At 51.0% G+C, this 25,613-nt stretch overlaps 1 protein-coding gene and 1 pseudogene across 3 annotated transcripts; one reads left to right on the forward strand and one right to left on the reverse strand.

Moving 5' to 3' along the window:
* Positions 1–1,377: 1,377 nt before the first annotated feature.
* On the reverse strand, positions 1,378–22,848 carry LOC119801864 (cholesteryl ester transfer protein). 3 transcript variants are annotated; one of them, XM_038312591.1, is made up of 16 exons: positions 22,692–22,848; positions 21,835–21,949; positions 17,688–17,822; positions 17,514–17,584; positions 17,218–17,305; positions 16,570–16,639; positions 16,334–16,394; positions 14,746–14,837; positions 13,528–13,707; positions 12,790–12,840; positions 9,112–9,279; positions 4,536–4,603; positions 3,908–3,941; positions 3,438–3,507; positions 2,071–2,156; positions 1,378–1,624 (listed from the first exon to the last, which is right to left on the reverse strand). In XM_038312591.1, exons 1-16 carry the CDS (start codon positions 22,807–22,809, stop codon positions 1,550–1,552), a joined length of 1,482 nt encoding a protein of 493 aa, XP_038168519.1. In that variant the 5' UTR covers positions 22,810–22,848; the 3' UTR covers positions 1,378–1,549. The 3 variants fall into 3 exon arrangements, with proteins under 3 accessions (XP_038168519.1, XP_038168520.1, XP_038168521.1); XM_038312592.1 differs by having other exon boundaries at positions 21,835–21,941; positions 22,696–22,842; XM_038312593.1 differs by having other exon boundaries at positions 22,696–22,825.
* On the forward strand, positions 21,082–21,192 carry LOC119802374 (annotated as a pseudogene).
* Positions 22,849–25,613: the final 2,765 nt, after the last annotated feature.

Here is a 25,613-nt window from a genome sequence, read left to right on the forward strand (position 1 = left end):
CCCAACTTTCCCACCCCTGCCTGGTGTACCTCTAACGCCTTGATTTTAGCCAGCCTGTTTCCTGTTGTCCCGGCCTGTGGTACATGGCGGGATGCCCGCTGTATGTGTGAAAGGAACTACCATCAACAGTAGGACTCAGCTCTTCTTTCTCCAGCCGTTCCCTGTTGCTGGACCCACACCTTTCCGTTCTGACAGAGGGGTGTCAGTGGACACAGACAATTAGCCGCGACCCAAAGAGACAAACTCAGGCCGTATTTAGATGCACTTAAACCCACGAAGCCCCATGAGGGGGGCAGGACAGAGGTTAACATCTTGTTAACCACAGGGAGAAGATCCAGAGAGGTCATGTGAGAACTGAAGGTCACATGGCAATGAGAAGTGGATCTTGAACCTAGTAGCCTTTCCACTACTGTGGAACGAGGTCTACCAAGAGGGGATTCGGGGAGAACTGTTTTCCCAGACTCCCTCTGTTCTGCTTGCCTCATAAGCCTTTATCCTATGAGCCAAAGTGCTGCCATCTTTATGAGATCAGAAGGATACAGGGAAGGTCATTGACCCTTTACCTGAGTTTCTGGCCACTTCTCCCAGCCACTTGCAGGAAATTCTACCCTAATTGCTTGAGGTCTCTAGAAGGGGAAAGAGAACTAGGAAAGAAGGCTTTTTCTGTGCAGCTATGGGGAAGCCATCATCCATCCTTAAAGACTTTTGCAATGCCGCTTTGGGGTCACCAGTGCTCTGTAAGTAAGCCCAATAAACTCATTGGTTCTGTATGGTGAATGTGATGAAACACAGGACTTTGGTTTGTGTTGGGAGTTTAGGAGGAAGGGATAGGCCTTGTTCACATCTCCCCAGGGAAAGAGTTCTCACAACACCCCAACCAATAGCCTGAGACCTCCATCAACACCAAGTTCCTTTGGCCAAAGTGTACACGGGTCCTTCTGTGGCAAAGCTTACATGGCTATATTCTGTGTGTGAGAACTGGCCCAAGGGGATAGGAAAATGGAGAAAGGTGAACAGATCCAAGCCTGGACAGAATACAGTATGTTACTTTTCCTACTATTCTGTATCCAGGTGGAGTATGCGCCTTGCTCCTGCAGAAATGGATGGCTGTGTTATATATGCCTTGGCCACTTGGTGTCCCTCGGGTCTGAGTCAAGGATGGTGCACACGGACACCATGTGAGCTAGGAAAGCAGTTGCTAGGGGTGGGGGGCGATGTCAACATATTCCACAGAGGATGGCTCTGGAGAGCTGCAAGCAAAGGCACCTACCACAGGGCACTGTCACAGATTGGCTCAGCACATGGGCATGGTGGGTAAGATGTGTCCCTCCCATCCTCTGCTCCCTTGTTCCTCTTCCCAAGAAGGACATTCTCAGATCCTGCACAGAGCATTTAATGGCAGCAGCCTTAATAACTGGGGAAGCAGGGATCCAGTCCCCATCTCCTTGCCCTCTCTGAGCCACACATGAGAGATGCCAGCATTCTGATGTTCTGGTCCCATTGTAAGCTGGGTGCACGCTTCTGATCCCAGCCCCGTAAGCCATGCCTCCTAGCTCAGGCTCTGCAGGAAGTCCACCAGCAGGTGCTCTGGGAAGCCGAAGTCCATCTGCAGCAGCAGGAAGCCCTGCAGGAGACAGGGGCAGGCTGTGCTGGAGAGAGATGCTTTCTAGTAGCCACCAAACACTCCGAGTCTAGAGTCAGCTAAGAGAAATCTCGCCCAGGACTGGCATAGATCAGGTTAGCATGTGGACATGTCTGGGTGTGGGATGGGGCACTGTCTCGATGGTTATTTGATGCAAGTTGGCTCGGCACATTGTGGGCAGCACAATTTTCTGGGTGGGTAGTTCTGGGCTATGTAAGACAGTTACCTAAGCATGGGCTTGAGTGACCCATTCCTCCAGAGTTTCTGCCTCAAGTCCCTGCCCTGACTTCCCCCTTTGATGGGCTGTAAACTGAAATCAACGTCTGAGCTGCTTTTGGCCAGTGTTTTATCCCAGCGATAGAAATCAAATGTGAACACTATCTGACTGTCTGTCCAGGAGATGGGGCTATGGACGACTTCGTACGCACATCACGAGTGATGATCTCGGGGTTGATGATGTCGAAAAGGTCCAGGCCTTTGCTGTTCATGAGGGTTGTCAAGGCCACTTCCAGCCCTAGGCAGGGGAGGGAGTCAAGTCAGCTCTTTTGTGGGCCCAGCCCCAGGCCCAGGTTGGAGCATCTAGGTTGTCCCAGAGGGAAAGGCTGGCACTGATGGTGTCCGTGAGCCTCTCTCAGTCACCCTGCTGCAGCTGCCTCTCCCTAGTGGTCACTCCTCATACCTGAGGTTTCTCAGTACTTTGCAGTCACACAGAAAATCTCTCCATCTGTCTATTCCACCGTCTGTGATTCATTTGTTCTCTAGTTTCTATAGTACTGGGATTGAACCTGGGGCCCCACAATACTGGTCTCCCTCTCTCTCCCAGGTCACACTAAGCTGCCCAGGCAATGCCTGAACTTGCTCCATAACTCAGACATGGGTTTGCTCTTGCGATCCTCCTCCTGCCTTGGCCTCCCAGATAGATGTATGTCATGACAGGCCTGCACCATCATATCCAGTGTTCCTATAGCTTTAGCATAACAATATTGGTGAGGGGAAACTGAGGCTGAGAAAGAGACCAGACACACAGTCAGTTTCTCTTCTTCTGTGTCTACCAAAGACATGTAGATAAGCAGATGTTCAGAATGACGGGGCAGTTGACTATGCCTCCTTGTGTGGACAGGAACACAGTTCCTCATAGGGCCTCTTTTTAAGGTGCTTTCTACACTCCCCTGTGTGAGACGCTACCATTGGAGTAGCTACAAACGAACAGAGATCCTATAATGTCAGGGTTTGCAGGTAATCTGGGGATCAGTAAATCTCATTTTATAGGAAGGGAAACTGAGGTTTACCCTGGGCTCCCACTAAGTGGCTACCTCCAGCTGTCAGGATTTTTTTTTCCAGACATATCCAGTTGCCACTGGGAGACCTGTGTTCTTCTTTTTATTTTATTTTTTGCTCTTTTGAGACAGGGTCTCTCTGCATAGTCCTGACTGTCCTGGGACTCACTATGCAGACCAGGCTGACCTCAAGCCCACGAAGATCTACCTGCCTCTGCCTTCCAAGCACTGAGATGAAAGATGTGCAGCACCACACCTGGCTGAGAACTGGGTTCCTAAAGTGGACTTAGCCCACAGTGAGGAGGCAGAGACAATGCTGTCAGCGAGAGCCAGAATCAGGGGTCTGTGGGTCTGATCGCATTACACATTACCACCTGGGAAGAGACTGCGGACACCCAATGGTTTGAGAGAAGTACTTCAGGCTCTGCTTGGGAGGGTTCTCTACAATGAACAATCTAGAAGTGGGAACAAGGTAAAGCCAGACACCCACCCCATCCTTTCCTGGGCCCCACACTTACGAGACATGACCTCGGGGACGCCTACTGTGGAGACCACCAACTGCAGGAAGCTCTGGATGGACTTGGAGCTCTGTCGATCAGAGGCCCATGGTGAGTGCTCTTCAGATCACGGACGTGACCATGGGGCAGATGGGCCACAAATCCTCCACATGCACTCATTCGCATGCCCATAAGAATGTACATCTGAACCCAGACGCTCTGCTCCTTCCCAGAGGTCCCTTCTAGGCTATGGCTGTTATCCCATTCCACAGAAGGGAAACTGGTCTCCAGGAGAGGCTACCTATCCAGCATTCCCCTGCCTTCTAATTTAAGTCTCCTCTGATCAATCCCATTTCTTTAAAAACAACGTTCCTTCTGGCAGAGAGCAGGAGAAAAGTTATACAAGAGACCCAGGAGGTTCCTATTGTCCATTTTCTTTTACATCCTCCACCTGTTTTTCCCCAGAACTTATTTCTTCCAAGACTACCTACCTCAGCCATGTTGGAGGTAGTCTTTGGTTTAATCCTGAATCAAGAGACAGGAAGAGAAAGACATGGAAAGTTAGAATGACTTCATCTTAGCTGAACATGCTGACATATACCCATAACCTAGCACTCTTTCCTAGACAGCCTGGGGTATACAGCGAGATCCTGTTTCAAAAAAGCAATGGTGTGAAGCATAACTCATCAGTGGGACACTTGATTAGCACATCAAAGGCCTCCGGCTTCATCCTCAGCACCCAACCACAGACACAAAGAACAAAGGTGGGGGTGGTGGAAATCTAGTCCTGCTTTGGACTGAAACCACAGCATCCTCCTTTCTCTGTGCTCCTCTCTTATGCCCAAAGCCTCTACCCTTCAGAACCCTCTTTCTCTATTTGCCTTCCAGCCACCCAGCCTTCGCACCGGTCAGGCCAAGCCCTCTCTCCACACTGATGCTTCTTTCTTCCAATGCTGACACTAGGGAGGGTTCTTCTCTCCTCGAAGATACTCCCAAGTTCTCAAAGGAACCAGCCACAGACCCCCACCACCCCACCCAGGTCCTAGTCCCGTGCTTGACATCACAGGGTCAAGACATGCTTGCTGAGTCCACCCTCTTCCCCCAAGCCAGAAGACGTACTGGAAATCCACAAGGCTTAAGAAGAGCTTTTTCTTGGAGTAGGAGGCCTGAATGGTAGCAACAATATCCTGGGGAGAGAAAGCAGATGCTCTGAGCTGGGCCCTCCTGGAAGCATAGCTCTCTACTCTCTGCACTGAACAGAGAGGCATAAGGAGCAGGGGGTCCTCAGGAACAATGGGAGCAAGCTGAGCCACTGGTCTTCTGAAAACTAATGGAAGGTTTGGAGACATAGCTTAGTGATAGATGGCTTGCCTGGCCTGCCCCAGGTTCCATCCTCAGCACTGCAAATGGAAATAAAAAACACACACGAGTCATGAAAGAAAACATTAATTTACAGGATAAAAAGCCATTGATAGCCTCTGTGGTGTCCAGAGAGCAGGAAAAGACTTCAAAGAGAAGAACTAAAAGAAACTATTTTAGAGAATTAACTAAGATGACAATATGAGACATTTTTTTGCATCAAATACATCCTATAAAGCAATGGTATTTTAAAAAACAAAACAGGAAAAAGCCAGGAGGTGGTGGCGCATGACTTTAATCTCAGCACTCAGGAGGCAGAGGCAGGCGGGTCTCTATGAGGTCGAGGCCAGCCTGGTCTACAAGAGATAGTTCCAGGACAGGCTCCAAAGCGACAGAGAAACCCTGTCTCGAAAAACAAAACAAAACAAAACACAAGTTGGGGATGCTGTTGGGGAGGTTGCTCAGTTGGTAAAGTGCTTGGAGTGCAAACATGAGGAGCGGAGTTTGATCCTTAGCTCCCACATTAAAGGCAGGGCCTGGAGCTGGGTGGTGGTGGCATGCGCCTTTAATCCCAGTACCTGGGAGGGCAGAGCTAAGAGAATCTCTGGGGCATGCTCTCTTTGTGAGCTCTAGATTCAGTGAGAGACCCTGCTTCAAAAAATAAGGTACAAGCCAGGTGTGGTGGCATACACTTTTAACTCGAGTGCTCTGGAGACAGAGGCAGGCAGATCTCTGAGTTCTAGGCCAGCCAGAGCCATATAGTGTGACTCTCTTCTCAAAAACCAAAACAAACCACCAAAAGAAAAGGAAGAAAATGGCGTAGAGCGGTAGAGAAAATACCCAGTGTCACCTCCAGCATCTAGGTGTGCACACACGTGTACACACAGGAGCACATACATATGAATGTACCACATAAACACAGATGAAGCAGGGTGGGAGTGGGGTGGGGATAAGGCTGGAGTAGTTCTGTCATGGAGCATCTGCCAAGGATGCACAGATCCTGAGCTCCACAGCCCAGGAGGGGATTGAAAAGGCAAAACTGAAGAAAGTTGCCCAGCACCTGCGGCTTTGGATGTAGGACCCTGGTCCCGTCCACACACCCAAACTGCTTCTTCCTGGTAGGTCTGAAATGACCAATCACCAAGACTTTTGCAAATCACTTCCATCCTCCACCTCCAAAGCAAAGAAGAGCCAAGGCATCCTCTGCAAGTAGCTGGATGTGTTTGTATTTTCACACTCTGGAGATCCAGGACCCTGGATAGCTGCATCACCAGTACTGTTCCCATGGTCAGGAGCCCCAGCATTAAAAACAAGGAGTGCGTTGGAAATGCATGTTTTGGGGGGCTGCCTAATGACTATAAACCAGACATTCTGGAGATAGGCCCAGATATCTGTGCCCCGCCAGCCTCCCTGGATCATGCTCAAAACATATCAGTGTGTAAGAGCCAGGTACAAAATGGCCTTCAAATAACCTTGATGTTGAGTTAAAGTCACCTAAGCACCTTTATTGGACATACGTTTCAATGTTATAGCTCCAGGCAAAAATTTAAAAGTATAGTCTTTTGCTTGGATGACCAGTTACCCTTTCTCTGCTCACTATATGCTTCATAAGGTCAGGATTCACATGGCTCAAGCCATGGTAGGAACTCAGGGTGTTGAAAAGAATTTAAGGAATGCAGAAGTTGTTATCTCAGAGACAAATGTGAGTGGGGCGCAGAAAAAAATGTCCTCTCGCTCCACGGCTCCAAAGCCACCTCTGTTCAGGAAGGGGTAAGCCCACAATTTCTCTAGGACTATTCCCACCAGAACCCATTTTAATGTCCCCTCAATTTAGCCAAACTACAGTGCCAGCCATGTCCTCTCCTCCTGCCCCATCCAACAGCTTTCCGTGCTTCACTTCCTCCTTTGCCCTCTGAGCCCACGGACACACGGACAGTCTCAGCCTACGTCCAGCCCTAAACATCCACACCAGGATGTCTCACGCCACCAAGACACCAGCCTGGGTCCCTGAAGATCTAACTAGTTCAGCTTTCTGGAAGCTTTCCCTTCTAGCATCCTGGGCAAACAGTTCATGAAGGACGCTAATGTGCCTAGCCAAGTTCATAAACAAGAGGAGAGCCCAGAAGCGGAGAGGGAGAAAGGTACTGGGGACATCAGGGGAGGAGGATAAACTGTGGCATCTGGGGAAGGGGGGGCATGAAAGGTGCCTACTGTGCTCTGACCTAAGGTCTTGGCTTGACCAAACTTCAGGCACATTCCTAAACCTCCTCCTAGAGCCACTGTGTGCCCTCAGTATCTGGCCGCCCTCCTATCTGGCTCATCCTCTACCTGCTCCTATGAGGGTGATATCTAGTCACCCCAGCCACTATCAGCAAGAATCTGTTAGGTTCGTTCCATCACACCCTTCCTCGACTCCCTGTCCTTACCCTTGGGGTATCAGTTCCCTCTTGACAAGACCTTATTTGGAGTTGAACCTATCATCCCTGTCTACTTCTCACTTCCTTAAAGTCTGCAGAGGCCCCTGACAATATGGACGCTGGCCTCACCTGGCATTAACAAACGTCATTGAATTATTTTTTTCTCTACTGACTACTCTGAACCTCCTCGGGTTCTTAAGGACACAAAAAAAGTTAAGTAAACAGAACATGACAAAAACCTGTGGACTTTTCAAATGTCTGAAGGCCATATGCTCTGTGGACTGCATCTTCTTGGCACAAAAGACAGTCAGTAGGGAAAACGGATGAGGTTCAGATGAAGTCTAGAGCTAGTCACTAAGGCTCAGCCATGGTCATCTCTTCATTACGGCAAATAGAGCCCGTTAATGAAAAGGTACAAGCAGGGGCTGTGGATGTGGAACGCTCTGTCCTATCTTAGCAACTTTTATTCAAATCTGAAGTTATTAGAAAAAAATAAGGAGTATGGGCTGGCAAGAGGCTTCAGTGTGTAAATGTATCTGCCACCAGACCTGATGGCCTGAGTTCAATCCCTGGGATCCATATGGTAGAAAGAGAGACCCAACTCCTAAAACTGCTCTGTGACTCCAGATATAGACCGTGTGTGTGTGTGTGTGTGTGTGTGTGTGTGTGTGTGTGTATTTCTCTGCATGTGTCTGTGCGTGTGTGCATATTTCTCTGTGTGCCTGTGTGTGTGCGCATGTCTGTTTATGTCTCTGTGTGTGCCTATGTGTGTGGGTATTTCTCTGTGTGCCTGTGTCTGTGTGTGCGTGTCTGCGTGTGTATGTGTGTACAAGTGCACCAAATTTTAAAATTTCATCCCGTATTTATTTATTTGGTGCGTGTCCGTCTGTGTGCAGGACATTATGGTGTGTGCACAAGCCAGAGAGCAAATCCCAGCAGCTGATTTTCTCCTTCCGCTGTGTGGGTCCCAAGAACTGAACTGAGTCATCTCTCTGGCCCAATCAAAGTATTTTTAAGAAATTAAAATGTATAACTAAGGAGTTAGTTTGTTGCTGTTTTTAAGGAACTTGTCAGAAGGAAACCAATCCCTCTACATGGAGGTGGGGTGTGGTCCTGGACCTTGGGCCTGTGAGTCATTGAGCTTCTTCTTTCAAATGTCAACATTTCTGTGATGGGCTTCATTACTTTTGCCTTTAGGATTTTGGGGGGGTGTTTTTTTGATTTGGGGGTGTGTTTTTTTTCCCAGTCAGGGTCCCCTGTTAGCCCAGGATTACCTTTAACCCACAGTCCTAGGCTAGCCTTCCAACACTGGGATTATAGGAGTAGACATCCTGCCTGCTATCTTTAGAGACTGAGCTACTAGAAAACATGAAGGAACTCTTGAAGAGCCTTGGGAACCAGACTGACCCTCAGCGCCTTCATTACAACTATCCTAGCATCCACGCTCGTTGTTTCTGAGTTTATGAAACACAGCCACTCAGAGGGGGCTTGGTCACCAGTCCTGGCCTTGTTCCATGCGGCTGTGACACAAAGAGATATGCTGGTGTGTCCTTAATTGTGGTGCCACCCCTGGCCTTACATGAGACTCTCGGCGACAAGGCCAGCACGTACACACACTATGCTTTTTTCCTAAAACCCACAACATGGGAAAGTGGAAATTCATATGGTCTTAGAGGATGCTGACAGGGGCAGATGGTGACAGTTTGAGACCTAAATGACAAGTATCTGTGTGCCAGTGCTCCGCTTAGGGGACGAGCAGTAAAGCTGGGGCAATCTTGTCAACCACCTCCTGGCTCAGGTCCCACAGTTTTGATGAACATGAGCCGTGGGTAGGAAACAGTGAATCCCGGCAGAGGTGGTGGAAAGAATCGATAGATTTGGACAGCCGCCGGTGCTCCAAACCCCTGCACGCATCTCACCTCTTCAAAAGTGTGAGCCACGGAATCTTGCCCATCCTTGTGTGGGAAGAGAAATTCCATCACCACAGGAGAACTGACCACGACACCTTTGTTCTGGCAGGAGATTGTGGGCCTCCTCGGGCAGTGGACGGTGACTCGGCCTGGGCTAGTGAGGAAGCCACTGAACAGCTGTGGAGAGACAGGGATCCCATGGAACAGAAGAAACCATCAGAAGGGCTACCCTCGGGGGCTGGAGGGATCAGACTGGCTGGAGTCCCCGGTGGGGATAAACAGCTCGGGGCAGTGGCTCAGGCTCTGAGCTATATCTCAATACTAACTTGACACGGCAAGACATTAGCGCTTGGCTGAAGAGATGGCTCAGCAGTTACGAGAGCTGGCTGCTCTGATTCCTAGCACCTACATGGGCTCGCATTAGTCTGTAATTCCATTCCAGGGGATCTCACTCCCTCTTCTGAAATCTGTGGGCACCCGGCACACATGTGGCATACATATAAACACACAGGGAAGACACTCACATACATAAAATTAAGTAGATAAATGTTAAAAAATTAAAATAAGTTAAGACTTTTGCCCCCCCCCCCACCAGGCCCTCAATTTTGTCATCTGTATGGGGGACAGCAAATACTGCTGCTTCTCTGCCACCTCCAGGGGCATGGGAGGGACACATTCACTTAGTTTTGTGGGCCCCACTTTTCCTGACCTGCAAAATGGGGGTGACAACAGTGGGGAATAAATGAGATTGCCAACATGCAGAGCCGAGAGCTGGTCCTACTAGGGACCCAGTAGAAGTGATGGAAAGAATAAAGAGGTGGGTTTTTTTTTTCAGATATGGTGGCACATGCCTGTAACCCCAGCACTCAGGAGGCAGAGGCAGGCGAATATGAGTTAGAGGCCAGCCTGGTCTACAGAACGAGTTCCAGGACAGTCAGAGCTACACAGGGAAACCCTGTCTAGAAAACACAACACACACACACACACACACACACACACACACACGAGAGAGAGAGAGAGAGAGAGAGAGAGAGAGAGAGAGAGAGAGAGAGAGAGAGATCTTAACAGCCTGCTGTTGTTTCTAATGATATTTGTGGGACCCTTACTAACTTCAGCTCTGATCAGGAACGGGATTCAAGCAGAGAGCCAAACACACCTGGTCTCTACCAGCAAAGCCCAGCACTCGTTCTAGAATCCCCAAACGAAGCGTACAATTACAATCAGAGTATGTGAAAGGGGAGAGGGACCAGGCCAGGGTACAAGAGTCTTGTACAAAAGATCTGGCTTAGACCCCATAGACGGAAAAGAATCAGGTGGGGGAGAGGAAGGGGGGGAGGGAGGACAGAAGAGCCAGCAAAGGCCCTGTGGGTGGAGCTTTGCTCACACAAGTAAGGCAGGAGGCAGGTCAGGTGAGCAGAGCTGCAGAACTGGCAGCCAATGGGACTGGGCCAGCAGCTTCTCCCAAATGCACCACTCACCCAGTGAGTGTCCTAAATAAGAAGCTTTACTTAACACAAAGCTGAACTCAAAATAAAGAAAGGGCCAATCCTAGGCTCTGGAGACAGGCTTTCTGGGGAGCCAGCTGAGGGGTGAAGCTGTACGCAGCGAAGGCCCGGGACACCATAGAGGGTGTGGCACTGAGGTAGGCATGCCTGAGCTTTGGTGTTCTCTGAAATCGGTGAGGTGTACAGCTGGGAGCAAGACATATTTCCTGTCTGTGGAAGAAATACTGAGACTACCCTCGCCAAAGGAAACCACATGGAGGTTCAAGTGGCGTAGAGGTGTAGACGAGAAGAGCCCAAGCATTGTGGTGAACGCTTGCAATCCCAGCAGCAGCAAGGTCAAAAACTGGCGAGCAGCCTCGGCTGCATGCAAAATTTGAGGCTAGCGTGAGCCTTCCATATGGTGAAGCCCCTGTCCTCAGACAGCAGCAGCGGTGACAGCAGCCACACAGGATGTAAACGGATCAAAGAGCAATCCGTGAAAGCCAGGACTGAAGGATGCATTTGTGATTCTGTCTGGCAAGGTGCAGGACTTCCTGAGCTGAACATTTAACATACCGCACCATGCTTTCCCCCTCAATTTACAGAACCAAGCCTTGTCTGGTCTGGGTTTAACTTACTTTGCTCCTCAAGAAGCTTTATGTATGCTTTGTTGTGCGCATGGAATTGAGTTATCACCAGAATAGTTTCCACTAGATTGTGCTCCGCTTGAAGATGCCTAAAATAAACCCCAGGGACAGACTCCAGAACTTTGTACCAACACCCGCTACTGAGTTGTGCTGAACTGAACTGTCTTCTTGCCTCCCTCGGCTCATCTCTCTGCAGCCTGTTCCTGTTGAGGTTGCAGAGACCCCCACAGGGGCCTGGGGTTGGGAATGGGGACGAAGAGAAGTGGACAGACTAACTCTACAGTAGCGTGGATGTCATGATGGTGCTTGGGGTGGGGATGAGGGAGAACAAATCAGAGGTTTGCCTGGGTTCTGAGTTGTATCTCTGGAAGGAAGAAGCAGCCTAGGCTGGGAAGGGAAAACAGGAATTTCAGAAAGGAAGGGCTGCCACTGCTAGGCCAGGAAGACTCCCGAGGGGGAGCAGGAGTGAGTGAGTTGGGACAGCAGCAGAAGGGAGCTCTGTTGGGGCCACTCTGGGAGATGCAGTTTCAGAGAGTTACTGAGTTTGTGGGGAAGGAGGTGACGGGAAGCTGGGAGAGCACCTGAAAAATTTAGGGTCGTGTGAAAATACCCAAGCAACCACCACAGTGGGTGGATGAAGTGGGATTTCCCTCTGTATGCTGTGATTACCATTAATGAATAAAGAAACTACTTTGGACCTATAGCAGGGCAGAACTTAGCTAGGTGAGGAAAACTAAACTGATTGCTGGGAGAAAGAAGAGTGGAGTCAGAGAGAAGCCATGTAGCCCCACCAGAGCGGGATGGAACTTTACCCAGTAAGCCACTCCCACATAGCGATACACAGATTAATAGAAATGGGTTAGATTAATATGTAAGAGTTAGCCAGTAAGAAGTAAGAGCTAATGGGTCAAGCAGTGATTTAATTAATACAGTTTCTGTGTGATTATGTGATTATTTTGGTTCTTGGCAGCCAGAACGAACAAGCGGCCTCCCTCCAACAGGTGGGGAGTGAGTCCATGAGAAGACTGGAGGAGTTTACCCAGACAGGGCTTTGGTCCCTTCAAGATTAGGGCCTCGCCTTGAGAAACAGGTTTATAGACATCATCACCGCTCAGCAGAGGGAAAGCTATGACATTCAGAGAGCACACTCTCAGGCTGGGTCCAGAGTCAGTAGTGAGTAGCCACAGCCTATTGTCCGGGCCCCCTGAGAGAGCCTGGGGCTGATCCTGGGGTTCCACACACACCCCCGTGGACTCGGTATGGAGCAGGGGTACGGGGTATAATCTTTAGAGTCATCATGGCTCACAGGCAGCCCTGTCATTCACTAGGCTGTCCAGTGGGAGACTGGTGCTCAGAACAGTGTCTGGCTCTCAGGGCTCCACGAAGTTCCAAATGAGATGGTAGGTAGACAGCCTTAGCTCAGACTGGACACCCAGGAGCTTGTCCTTGCTCATATGTGTGTCCCCACTGCTGAGACTGGCTGGGGATGGGGAGCTCCTGAAGTGGGGGGGTAGGATTGGGGTGCATAAGCCAAACCCCAAGTTACAAGAACTTACCTCCGGAATGATTTCCCGGTTAGGGTTGAAGTGCCAAGTCTCTAGCACTGCCTACAAGAGAAGGGTGAGCATGGATGAGGGTTACTCCTCAGAAAGACACTTCAGGCGTGGGGTGCAACATCCTGGATTGGACCCCTCCTGAAACTCAACCCCAGCTTAGATCAGGGAAGGGTATAGTATAAGAAATCCTGACCTAGCTGGAGGCTTGTGGCACCCAGGCTGCGGGGCCTTGTGGTCTTCCCTGTAGGAGTCCAGTTTCCCCCATTAATTCACAGGCAGGTGTGGGCTGTAAGCCAGCTAAGCAGCCGTGAAAGGTGCTGGCTTGTGAATCACCTCTTGAGCTGTCTAGGACACGCTACCTATCCTCTCTGGCTTCTTTGGATTTCTTATTTTTGGTTGACCGCTTTTGCATACTCAAAAGTGGCAACCCTACTCACCTGCAGCCAGTGCAACAAAAATGGCAGCAGCAGCGATGCTAACAGCAGGTAATTTGCATAATCACCATGTGCCAGAAATATCTGTAATTACATCTGCCTGTCTGCTGTTTCATTGATCAGTGACTCTTATATACCACGCATAGTGGGCACCAAAATTTATATGACGGCTGCAGCTTCGGTGGTTCATGGCTCCTCTGACCGACACCCAAAGTTCCCTTTGGGCTTTCCCCAACCCTGGGTGGGGATGAATGCGTATAGACCATCACACATGGTGGTCCCAGCAGTCCAGCCTGCCCCTTACCCTGAGCTCAGCCTCTGCCAGGTTGAGTTGGAGGCGACCATCCTGGAAGACGACCTTGGCTAGGGAGTCGAGGACTTGCTCAGAGAACCAGAAGTAGAGCATTCGGGTGTCCCCCAGCAGCGCGGGTGAGAAGGAAGGGAGGGGGCGCACCTCGGAGATGTTCTTGTAGATGAAATGGCCCTGGAAGAAACTGGTATACTTGGTGCTCTTCTCCTTAGCCCTGCCAGGCTCAGGAGCCGGGCTCAGGGAGAAGAGCGGAGCTTTGGAAGGCAGAGCGTCTAGTCGAAGACAGATGGGGAAACTGAGGAACACCTGCACTCAGTGGACCGCGGCTAAAGTGCCCGATAGGCTCCTAGCACAGGGTGAGGTGTCAGGTGGGCTTGGTCACCACTTCCCAGGCTGGCACTCCACCAAAGAGCAGCTGGGCCGTGGTCTTCATGCTTCCATCCTGGCTGCCAGCCCTGTGCCTTCAGGGAGCTGACAGTCCCCGGCCACTAGCCCCAGTCAACAGAGCAAGGAAGACGAGTCACTAGCAGTTCATGCGCACTGACAACAGCCACCCACATGTGGTGGAGGGTCTTCATCGGCATCCACACCCTCCTGAAGTGTTCCTTTTGGTCACTTTCCTAGGGACAAGCCCCCTTGGAGAGATGACTGGTGGCTCTCTGAGTTCTGTAACACCCAGGCCTTAGGTTTACAGTTCCATGGAATGTCCTTCTCAGCTAGGTGACCATGTGATTGAGGCCAGGCCCGTAGGGTGTGAGAAGAGTGGGTGTAGCATTCAGTCACAATACAGCTGTGTTGTGCACACCGACACTGCATCGACCAGAACCCCTAGGCCGTTCCCCGAGGAAGCGGATTAGCTGTGGGCGTCAAGCTGTCCTCTTGGGTCTCTGTTACAATAGTATGGCCCATGTCTCAGGTAATCGGGGACCCAGGCTTTCTTCAGATCCTATGAGGGGCGGTGGCTACCCTGAGTGGCTGCTGTTGGGGAGGCCAGAAGGCAAGTAAACATTTTGTAATGGAGTCAGTGCTGAAGAGGGGATGAGGCACATGGACCGAGGTCCTGCTTTTCTGTCCGTGTCTTAAAATGTCTTACAGAGGTGTGGTGAGGACACTTGCCTTCCATGGAATAAAAGTTAGGGGAAGGAAGTGGAGGGTAAGGACCAAACGCAAGAGTACAACAGGAGAAGTCCGGCCCCCTCCTAATGTGCCTACCTTATGATGGGACTCAAGGTAGGTGGCCGTGATGACGGGTGATCTCCTCAAGGAAATGTCCACCCCAATGTCTCCATCTGAGAGGATGTTGGCTGTGGGGAAGCAGGGGTCAAATGGACCTATGGATGGGGCTGACCCTGGCTGAGGGGTTCTTTGTTCCTAAATGCTTCAGAGAGAAGCGCCCCTTCTGTGGAACAGTCCCAGAGCCAAGGGTCGATCCCATTCTACTCTTCTCTCTCAGCGACTGTCTGTCTGGGCAGCTTCACGCTGAGGAAGGCCTTGGGGTAGAAGGGTTCAGAGTTCAGGCGCAGGCTGTAACCCCAGACCCAAACTGGGAGTGGCAACAGCCGATGATGACCTAACTCCCTTAGGGACCCTTGTCCTCACCTCTGAGGACGGCACCTGTCTCAGGGCTGTGTTCATTTAATTCATTTGTGCAAAAGTGTGAGCCAGCAAGCTTGCACACTGTGAACGATTCTAATCTTTCTTCTTAATCTTCTCCCACGTCCAAGAGGGGCTACAGCTGACAAAAACCACTGATGCCTTTGCAGTCCCCAGGGGCTCTATAGCCACTAGTCCCCATTAGTCAGTATGGAACCCCAGCCTCCCAGCCCAGTTGAGTTCTGTGTCTCTTTCCCACCTCCACTCCCTGATGGACAGGACCACCCTGTGTTTCACAGAAGCAGGTTTCCCCAGTGGTGGGGGTGGGGGTAGGGGTGGGGAAGGCAGCTGGCTCTCCCATACTGTGTGGCTACTCTGCATGCCAGGGACACCTGGGGCTGTGTGGAGGTCTCCCCTCCTAACTCATTCTTCAGAGGTCCCCACAGTTCTTGACCTGAAGCCTTCACTGCTTTTATTGCCCTTAGTCAGAGAGCAAGGACTGTGTGGCCAGGCCCAGTGATCAATTGCTAAAGGACCAGCTGTTTGAATCCTCTCCTCCACTTCTTGCTTGGAGTGTGGGGAGTGTCCTGTCGGCTTATAAACCAGTCATCATTAGTAAAACGGGGCTAGGAGGACTGCCTAGCTAGACGCCAACTGTTGGGGGAGAAGTAGGTCACCAACGGTGGCTCTGTCTGCTGGTACCAGACAGGACGGGACTGCCCAGGCCTTGCAGCACCCAGTCCTCTCTCTCTCTGTTCCTCCCAGTGACATAGGAATGTCCTTACAGGGCACCACAGTCCCAGTGGTTCCTTCCATGTTGCACAGCCTCGTGGGAGCTCCCCCATGGCTCTAGGACTGGTGGGAAGGTAAGGTGAGATTGCAGCCCCCCACACCCACCCCCGGTGAGGTCTCCACATCACCATTCATTATTTGCTGCTGGGCTTAGCCTTAGGAGAACGGGAGGCTGATAAATCTAATTGTCCATTTGTTTTTCAGTCAATTTCCTTGCTACCCTGTGGGGTAAGATGCAGTTGTTATCACCTCTCTATTACCAACAGGGAAACCGAGTCTCAGAGGTTCAGTGTCTTATGCAAGGTCGGCTTAAAAAGTTGCACCTTCAAAAGGAAGTGCCTCTCGGGTCAACAAAAGTCACATAAAGGAGTGCCTGTCCCGATGTCCCACAATAAACCACGAGGACAGAACTCACCAGCCTTGGTCTGGACAAAGTCAGCCATGATGTTGGAGATGACGTTGATTTCCTTGCAGACCTGGAGTGGACAGCTCAAGCTGTTTATCAGGCAGGCGAAGAGGCCAGAGAAGAGGCAGGCGGTACCTCTTTCTAGCTGTGTCTGAGCGGATGCACTGGGAATGGGTCGGGTCACGGGGAGTAGGAAGAGGAGGAAACCTGGTTCCCGGGCTTAACGCTGGTCTGGCTTCACCTACCTGTCCCTTGAGGACCAGCTTCAGGGTGAAGGAGATGATATTTGTGAACAGCTGCTTGATCCACCCAGGCCTGAGGGGACCAAGCATCACAGTGGGTCTTCACGTAGTCACACGCATGCGTTGGGCACTTACTGTATGCTGAGCGCTTTCAGGGCTGCCCAGCCCTCGGAGTCCTCCAAGAGCTCAGGAAGTAGACATGAGTATCCCCACTTCACAGCGGAGAGCACTGGACTCAGAAGGCCTGGAACCCAAGTGTCCACCCCACTGCTGCTGTAGGCTTTCCCTGAAGGGTTCACTTCCTGTCTATCACACCTTTACCTTCTGTGCATGTGGGCATGGTGGAGCACGAACCCATTTGCTGAAAGGGCTGAGAGATGGCTCTCTCCAGTGCCCAGACACCAGCTCCCCTCCGCTATCCACACTTGTTATTGATTGTAATCCTGGGGCTTCTCTGAACCTTGCGATCCTCTCTGTGCAATGAGCTTAGAACGCTCTTTATCTCATAAAACATTCTCAGCGATGGAGCCCTTGCTGTTGTTGAGTTTTAAGGGCCCACTAATGGGAAGGGACTGGAAAGGACATCTCTGAGGAGGGGGCGGACTAACAGGACTGGGGAATAAGAAGGGGTTCCCGGAGATGGTGACTTACTCGCGCTCGCCTTGGAGGTGCAGGAGCAGCTTATGGAAGGAGATGGAGCAGTCGGGGGCATTAGTTCTCACACTGCCAGAATCACAGGCTGCAGAGAACCCAACACCCATGAGGGCAGCCTGGGCTACCGGCCAGCACCCATGGGCAGTCAGAGAGCCAGAAGCTGGGCCAGCTCTGGGCTTCCCGTCCCGCAAGCGTTCCCAGCTTGTCCCTCCAGAGGCCTCAGAGTACCCATCTCTTTGGTCGTCCATCCCTGCAGCCTGGCCCCTCCCACCTTCCCAGAGGAGCCAGCATACTCAGCTGCGTGTTGATCTGGAGGTCGATGGCCGACTCAATCTCAAAGTCGACGGACTGCTCAATGTTCAACCTGCAAAAAGCCAGGGCCCAACACCCTCACTAAAATGTCCCTGTGCTCCTTTATTGTCACGGAGAGGCCAGCAGGTGGTTCAACAGCTACTGGGAATGCTCACCCCCAGGCGGCTTTGTAGCCATAGTTCAGGGTCCCCTTGAAGGTCGCAGACGCATTCTGAATGAAGACATCAACAGATCTGGCCTCCACCAGCTCAACCTGGCTGCTGGCAATGGCCAGGTGGCTGATCTGGATGCTAGGAGGATATATGATAGTAAGGAAGGGCACGATGGGCAGGAAGGGGCGGTCCCTGCCTCGCCACAAGCTCAATTGGCCCTGCCTAGTCCTACTGTCCTGGTGCTAAATGCAACCTGGAGTCAACTCCCAGGAACCTGAGTCTCCAGGAAAGCACCTAAAGGTGCTCCTCACTTTGCCTAAGAGGCTGGGGAGGGTATTAGACTGGAATAAGAACCCCACACAAAAAATTAACTCCTAATCCACAGAGGGGACCATGCAGGTGTGGGGACATTAAAGTGGGAGGAACCCTAAGTCTCCCGGTGGTTGTAAGTTAATCACAAGTCCCACTGTTAGACAGTGGGAAGGGGAGTGAGAGCAGACATGTGACCAGGAAAGATGGGCAAGGATGCAGCCCCAATGATCTTAGAGAGCGAGGCATCAGAATCCTAGGCTGGGGTGGCCTCTAGAAACTGCACAGGGCAGAGTACCTCACGTCCCTATGACCTCAGAAATGTTCCTGCCAGCATTTCGAATGTAGCTCAGTGACACCTGTCCTACAACTGCAAGATAAGCTTAAAGCCACCAAACGTACACTGTTTATTATGATAACAAATAAGAAATGAACACAGAAGCTTCCTGGAGGTGACAGTAGTGAAGGATTGGGGGACCTAGTCCTTGTGGGGGAGACCTTGTGAACCACCTACTGCCACAGATGTGAAGTGTGCTCTGAGGGGAAGAACTGTTGAGTGTCTGTGTGTGTCCTGGCATCATTCTCATAGTCACGCCAGGACATGGCCACTGCTGCAGTGCCGAGCTCAGGTGGAGAGGCCCAGAGACTTTTTTTTTTTTTTTTTTTTTTTTTTTTTTTTTTTTTTTTTTTTTTTTGTTTTTCGAGACAGGGTTTCTCTGAAGCTTTTTTAGAGCCTGTCCTGGACCTAGCTCTTGTAGACCAGGCTGGCCTTGAACTCACAGAGATCCGCCTGCCTCTGCCTCCCGAGTGCTGGGATTAAAGGTGTGCGCCACCACCGCCCAAGGCCCAGAGACTTTGCGTGACTTCAGAGGCTTCTATGGAGCTGGAATTTCATCTTCCGCCCGACCTCAAAGCCTGCATTATACAGACCTCTGGGATAGATGTTAGTAGTGAAAAGCCAGGTTTTACTGCTTGGCCTTTTGTTATTTTTTTCTCTCTCTCTGGGGTGTGTGTGTGTGTGTGTGTGTGTGAGAGAGAGAGAGAGAGAGAGAGAGAGAGAGAGAGAGAGAGAGAGAGAGAGAGAATCTGCGTGTGTCTCTCTCTGTGTGTTCCTGTGTATACAGGTTCACGTGGACATGCGTATGAATGTGGAGGCCAGAGGACAACCTCTGATGCCATCTGCCTTTTTTGTTTGTTGGTTTGAGACAGAGTCTCTCACTGGCCTTGAACTTACCACCTAGGTTAGGCTGGCTGGCCACTGAGCCTCAGGGATCTTCCTGTCTTTAGCTCCCCAGTACTGGGATTCCAAGTGTGTGGCACCACACCTGGTGTGTGTGGGTATATGTGTGTGTTCGTGTGGGTGTATGCATACGTGCATGTGTATACATATGTGGAAACCAGAGATCAATGTTAGGTATCTTCTTTGGTCAGTCTCAACATTGTTTAGAAGACAAAGGTCTCTCTCACTAAACCTGGAACTCACTAATTGTCTAGACTAATTGGCCAGTGAGCTCCAGGGATCTTCCTGACAGGTTGTGTTGGATAGTTTTATGCTAACGTAACACAGGCCAGAGTCATTAGAGAGAAGGGAGCCTCAAGTGAGAAAATGCTTCCATAAAATTGCAGCCAAGGCTATGCAAAGAAACCCTGTCTAGAAAAACAAAACCAAAAAGACCAGGCTGTTATAAGCCCATAGGGCATTTTTTAAATTAGTGATTGATGAGGGAGGGCCCAGGCCATCATGGGTGGTCCCACCCCTAGGCTGGTGATCCTAGGTTCTATAAAAAAAAAAAGCAGGCTGAGCAAGTCATGAGGAGCAAGTCAGTAAGCAGCACCCCTCCATGGCCTCTGCATCAGCTCCTGCCTCTAGGTTCCTGGCCGACTTTCTTCATTAATGGACTATGATGTGGAAATTAAGCAAAACAAACCCTTTCCTCCCCAAGTGCTTTTGGTAATGGTGTTTCATCTTAGCAATGGTATCCCTAACTAGGACACAGGTGCATGCCCCCGTACTCGTTTTTTTCCATGGGTACTGGGGATCTGAACCCCTTGAGTGTGTGGTAGGCATTTTACAAACTGAGCCATCTCCCCAGAGCTTTCCTTCCCCCATTACATTTTATTCTCCTCCTTTCATAGACAACAGGGTGAAGAATCCCATTGAACACAGTGATTTCAGCCATAGCCAGTCCCCGGTCCCCGATCCCCCATTATCTAGCCTTGCTTGTGTGAGCAACACTTATATCGAAATGAAATCTCTTCTCGGGCAATCTGGTCTGGACTGCTGCTAATGTGTTAAAGCTTCTCTTTCTGTGTCTGTCTGTCTGTCTGTCTGTCCGTCTGTCCATCTCTGTCTCTCTCTGTCTCTCTCTCTGTCTCTCTCTCTCTCTCTCTCTCTCTCTCTCTCTCTCTCTCTCTCTCTCTCTCTCTCTCTCTCTCTCTCTCTCTCTCTCTCAACAGGGTTTCTTTGTGTAGCCCTGGCTGTCCTGGAACTTGCTATGTAGACCAGGGTGACATCCAATTCACAGAGATCATCCTGCCTCTGCCTCTTGAGTGCTGGTATTAAAGGCACGTGCCACCACCGCCCAGGTAAGGTCATACCTCTTTTTAACAATTTCCAGGACACTGCTTGTTGTGACACAGGACACGGATGTCCTCATGATACAGAAAGAGAAACTGACACTCCAGGACAAACAGAGCCCTGGCTGCCTCCCTGTCCCTCTCAGTCCACCTGAAGGAGTCCTCAGAGTGTCATTCCACCACTGCCAGCGCCCCCTAGTGGCTCTAAAAAGGGACAGGTTCCTGCTCCAACTGGTCACTGTCCTGGGTTTTTAGGGGTCTGGGGAAGAGAACGTTGGTTTTGAAATAAAGATAAGGTCCAAGAACAGCGTCTTCCCTGGGTTTAGGGCCTTAGACACACAGAAAGCTGAGTCCCAGGAGCTGAGCTTATGGCTCAGTTGTGCCTGCTGCAGTGTGTGTAGCCTAACCTCCTGTCTCCTTTGTAGAGGTGGCCGGCGGGTGTGTGTGTGTGTGTGTGTCTTAGGAAGATGCAATTATGAAAACAAAACTCAGCTTAAAAAGCGTCAGGACCGAGTTGTAGGGAAGGAGAGAAGGACAAGGACAGAAGAGGCCCTTGGGCCTGGCAACGCACATCCGGTTAAGGCACTGCCACCTCCTTCATGGCACCTAACCACTGCTTTTTGACAGTTGTGTGGCTTGAGCAGTCTGTGGGGCCACTGGCAGTGGAACCGGGATTTATCCCTAGTGCATGAACTGGCTTTTTGGAGCCCATCCTCTATGGAGAGAGACCCTGCTCAGCCTAAATAAAGGGAGGGGTGATGGCCTTGGTCGGACTTTGTTGGCTCCCCATAGAAATTCTTACCCTCTCTGAGGAGTGGATTGGGGGGGGGGCCGGGAGGGGCAGGGGATGGACTGGAGGGAAGGTGGGAAGAGCGGGAGGAGGGAAGAGAGGAGGGAACTGGGATTGGTATGTAAAATGAGAAAAGACTGTTAAAAAAAAAAAACCAAGCCCACAGCCTGACCTCGGGCCTGAGTATGATCCCAGTCAAGTCAGAACAGTCTGGCCAAGAAACCTCAGTGTGCTGCCTCTCTGCCTCATCCTTCTAGCCCAGCTGAAAGAGGTTCTTGAGGCCCGACTCCCACAGGGGCTGCTGTGGAGGTGAGTTCATGCCACTTGCTCTGGGGTCCCCTACACTTGGACAAATTGAAAGCAGGGGAGGGCAGGCACATCAGGTTGGAGCATCTTCAATTGTGCCCTTCTTCCTCCCTGGGTCTACAGGATGTCTCAAGTCCTTCCCCATTCAGCCCCAGCCCCGCCACTCACTTGTGCAGACCATACGTGACTCGGCCAAGGAGCATCATGGACCTCTCCCCCTTGATGTCTGGGTAGGAGACTCTCTGGAAGGCTGTCTGGAGGACCTTGGCTGTCTCCTGGTTCACTAGAAGGAGAGCTGAGTGAAGGGCTGCGAGCTGGGCACACCTTACCTTCCATCAGCTGAGCCCAGACCACTCTCCAGCCTCTCTAAATGAGGCCCCTATCCCCGGAACAGGCCTCTGGGTGGGAACTGAGGTGGGGCGGTAATCACGAAACACAGAACTTTTCCCCCAGATCCTGTTCTTACCCCACGCTATACTTCCCAACACGTAGGAGCTGTGTGATTCTAGTCAAAATGGCAGCCCCTAGCTCAGTGGTGCCCAGACCCCTGGCTCCCAATACGATTAATATGGAATATTCTGTGTAGATAACACAACTTAACCTCCCCACATTCTCATCAGGCTGAGTCCCAGAGAACGCAAGAGAGCTGAGGTCACATGGCAGTTGATGACAGGTGCCTGACTCTGGCCATAGTTGGGCCACTATTACCAAGGACACATAATCCCCAGCTTTGCCCTGAACCTGATTTCCTCAGGTTCTCTCAATTACAGACTGACTCGGGGTCCTCAGAAAACCATGCATTTGGCTCCTTGAAATCTAGCAGGGACCAACAACTTTGATCTTGAGTGTGCAGTCAGAAGAGAAAGGCGAGCTCTCCGTCACAGCTCATCCCTTTCCCTCTCCCTCTCTTCTCCCCTTCCCTCTCCACCCTCACCCCCAAGCTGCCAGGGTACAGCCCTACTCCAGTCTGCTGGCTTCTGATCCCAGCAGAAGTCCCTACAGGACAGACATAGGCAGGCACTTACACACCAGAAGGGCAGACTTGGTGATGCGGCACACAATGTCCGCCTCATACGAGGTGCTGGAGGAGCAAGCACAGGTGCTTCCTAGTAGGGCCAGGCTCAGGAGCGTGACAGCTAGCATGATGCCCCAGCAGCAGTGGCCAGTGGCCTGGCTGGCCAGCCTGCATGCTTATATATGTGTTTGCCCAGCCCCCATGAGCTTTCGGGAAGCAGCGCTTTTCTGGCTCCAAGGGTCCACCTCTTTCCTGCCTAGCACCTCTGACCTCCTCTGGGGTCAGCTCTAGGTCTATGACCAGGGTGTCCCACCCTTTGCTCATCTGTCCTTGAGCACCCGCACCCTCCGGTGATAATACTTCCTTTCATTTATCCCCCTCCAGCCTCAGATAAGTTCATCTAAACTTTATCTCTCGCTAATCATAAATAGAGAAGCCAGAATACAATGACCATTAAATAGTGGCATCAAGCTCTTGCTGGAGCCTGCTGCCCACAGTGGCCTAAGCTGACATTTTGCTGCTGCACGTCAAAGAGGCAGATGGGCTTCTTGCCTGGTAGGGACCTGAGTCCCAGTCTCTCCTTTGCTGTCTTCTGAAAGATCAAGAACCTCTGTGACTGTGACAGTAGATTCCTGGACCACTCAAACTGTACCCCAGCACCCTCACCCAGCCTTCCACCCCCCAGACGCTTGTATGGCCTGCTCTTTGGGATGCTCCAGTTAGCGAACTTGGAGTTCAGTTCCTTATACCCTGATTGTCTTGAGGAAGAGGATAAGGCCCAGAGAGGGAGGGGAGCAGGCACAAGTCACATAGCAGTTGGTGACAGCTTTTTCTAGACATTCAGGTCCTGGGTCCACATCTTTAAGGGTTTTGAGAACCCCCATTACCCATCCCATACCAAGTGATCAGCATGTGCATCTGAGACCATAGCTGAGCTGTGTCTCCACACGGTAGGCTCCTGTAGTAAATGCTGGTTAGGTTGGGCATGAACTGGCAAGCATGGTAACGCCCTCCTCACGCATGTCTTATTCCGTTCTCATGATCACCCTGTGAGTCGTTATTACTTCTGATTCTCCATTCCATCCAACAGTCTGAGCTCAGGAAGATTCCTCCAGGTGGCACAGCGGAGGGACAATCCAGGCCTTTAAACCCTAAAGGTCGCATTCTGCAGTCATCCATAAAGGGCCAGAGAGAGTCATCCTCATCTTCCACGAGCAGCCACCGGGCAAAAGGTCTCTGACACTGTGAGCAGTGAGATAGACTTCTCACACCCTCTCACATTCCCATCCAGCTCTCCCAGGGGACAGGCAAGGCTGTGACGTTACCAAAGAGTCCGCTGACCACGTAGTGCCACATCCTCTTCAGCACCAGCCTCCGAAGGTCTCTGACACTGAAGGAAGGGAGATTAGAGGCACTAGCAACAGGGTCTTTGTGGCCACTGAGAGCCTCAGTTTCCTCTGTTGAATGGGAAGATGTGGCCTTCCCTGCTTTCTGCTCTATAGGACCAAAGGGGCAGGCCTCCGTAAAGAGCCCAATAGACAGTCTCCGGGATGTTTAAATTTCCAGTCCTGTGGCTGTGTTAGCTTTCCAGAAGTTACAACATATGACATCTGATCCACAGGGGCCAAGAACCGTCATGTTTTCACTGGGACCAACTCACCAATTACTGCCGCTCACAGCCTCTGGGAAGGAGCCAGGGATGCAGGTACTAGGGCAGAAGAGCTCATAAGAAATGGAAGGCAGGAGCAGATTCACTTGACACTGCCCCGAGTCATTCCAGCGTCAAGAGTTCAAACCTGCTCAGGAGCAGGAGCAAGCCAAGCCTTCTGGGCACACTGACCTCAAGGTTCACACCCACAGCCTCAGCTGAGAGGGTGGATGAGTGGATGGAAGCCTTTAGCCCAGAAATCCCTTTCTGGGTATCCCACCCACACAAGGGCCTCCAGTGTTAGGATCAGGAGGACTTCCTGGGGCTATTGTCCTAGCTGTTGTTTGTGTTCAACTCCAAGGCAACAGAGGACAATGACCCAGGGTAGCCCTAGTAGGGTACTAGCGGTCACCGGACTATACAGAGAGATAACATCCACACTCTAGTGCAAGGGCCTCACACCAGTGAAGCAGTATGGTGGGGAGGGTAATGGATTAAAAACAAAACAAAACAGACAGACCCATAAAAGCCCACCTTTCAAGCAGTTCTTAAAACTGAGGGTCAGGCATGGCAGCTGAGGGTCGAAAAATCAAAACCAAAACAAAGCAAAAATAAAATAAAATAAAAAACCAAGCTGAATCAAACATCCCTACTTCAGCTGTTTGTTTAGCTCCCTGGTGACCTTTCTCACCTTTGAACAGGCTCAGGGTCTGCACAACGGCTCCCTTGACATCATGGTCACCTGTGGTAGTCTGGGACTTCTGGTGGGTCCCCAGGGCCCTTACTCCTCTCCCCTGAGGTTAGTCCTGCTGGTTCTCACCTGGATCTTAAGGATCGGCACCAGGCAGCTGCAGTCACTGCACCAGCTATTATGTTACAGGACTTTTCCTGGAAAGATGCTTGCTTGGTAATCTTCCAAGCCCAGGACACCTCGCTGACTGAGAGCTGACAAGGCCACAAGGCCCTGACAAATGCCACTTTCACCCTTCGTCAGAGAATCCCCTCTCTGCAGTGGGTAATAACAAAAACAGAGACCATAGCTTCTTAAAGCATTGGTAGTGACGGCTGAGTGATCAGCCCCAAACAAGGCATTCATGACATCCGCCTAAAGTTCAGAAAACACTGAGGGATGGAGGCAGAAGAAAGTGTAAGAGCTGGAATAAGGAGGGGTGCTACAAAATGCCATCTTCTAAGACACAATTATAATCAAAGCTCAAACCAGCTGGGGCTGGCTGCATTAGATCTATACAAGAACGGGCCTAGATCTATACAAGAACGGGCCTC

This window comes from Arvicola amphibius, chromosome 15 (assembly GCF_903992535.2).
Source record: "Arvicola amphibius chromosome 15, mArvAmp1.2, whole genome shotgun sequence".
Classification (NCBI taxonomy): Eukaryota; Metazoa; Chordata; class Mammalia; order Rodentia; family Cricetidae; genus Arvicola; species Arvicola amphibius.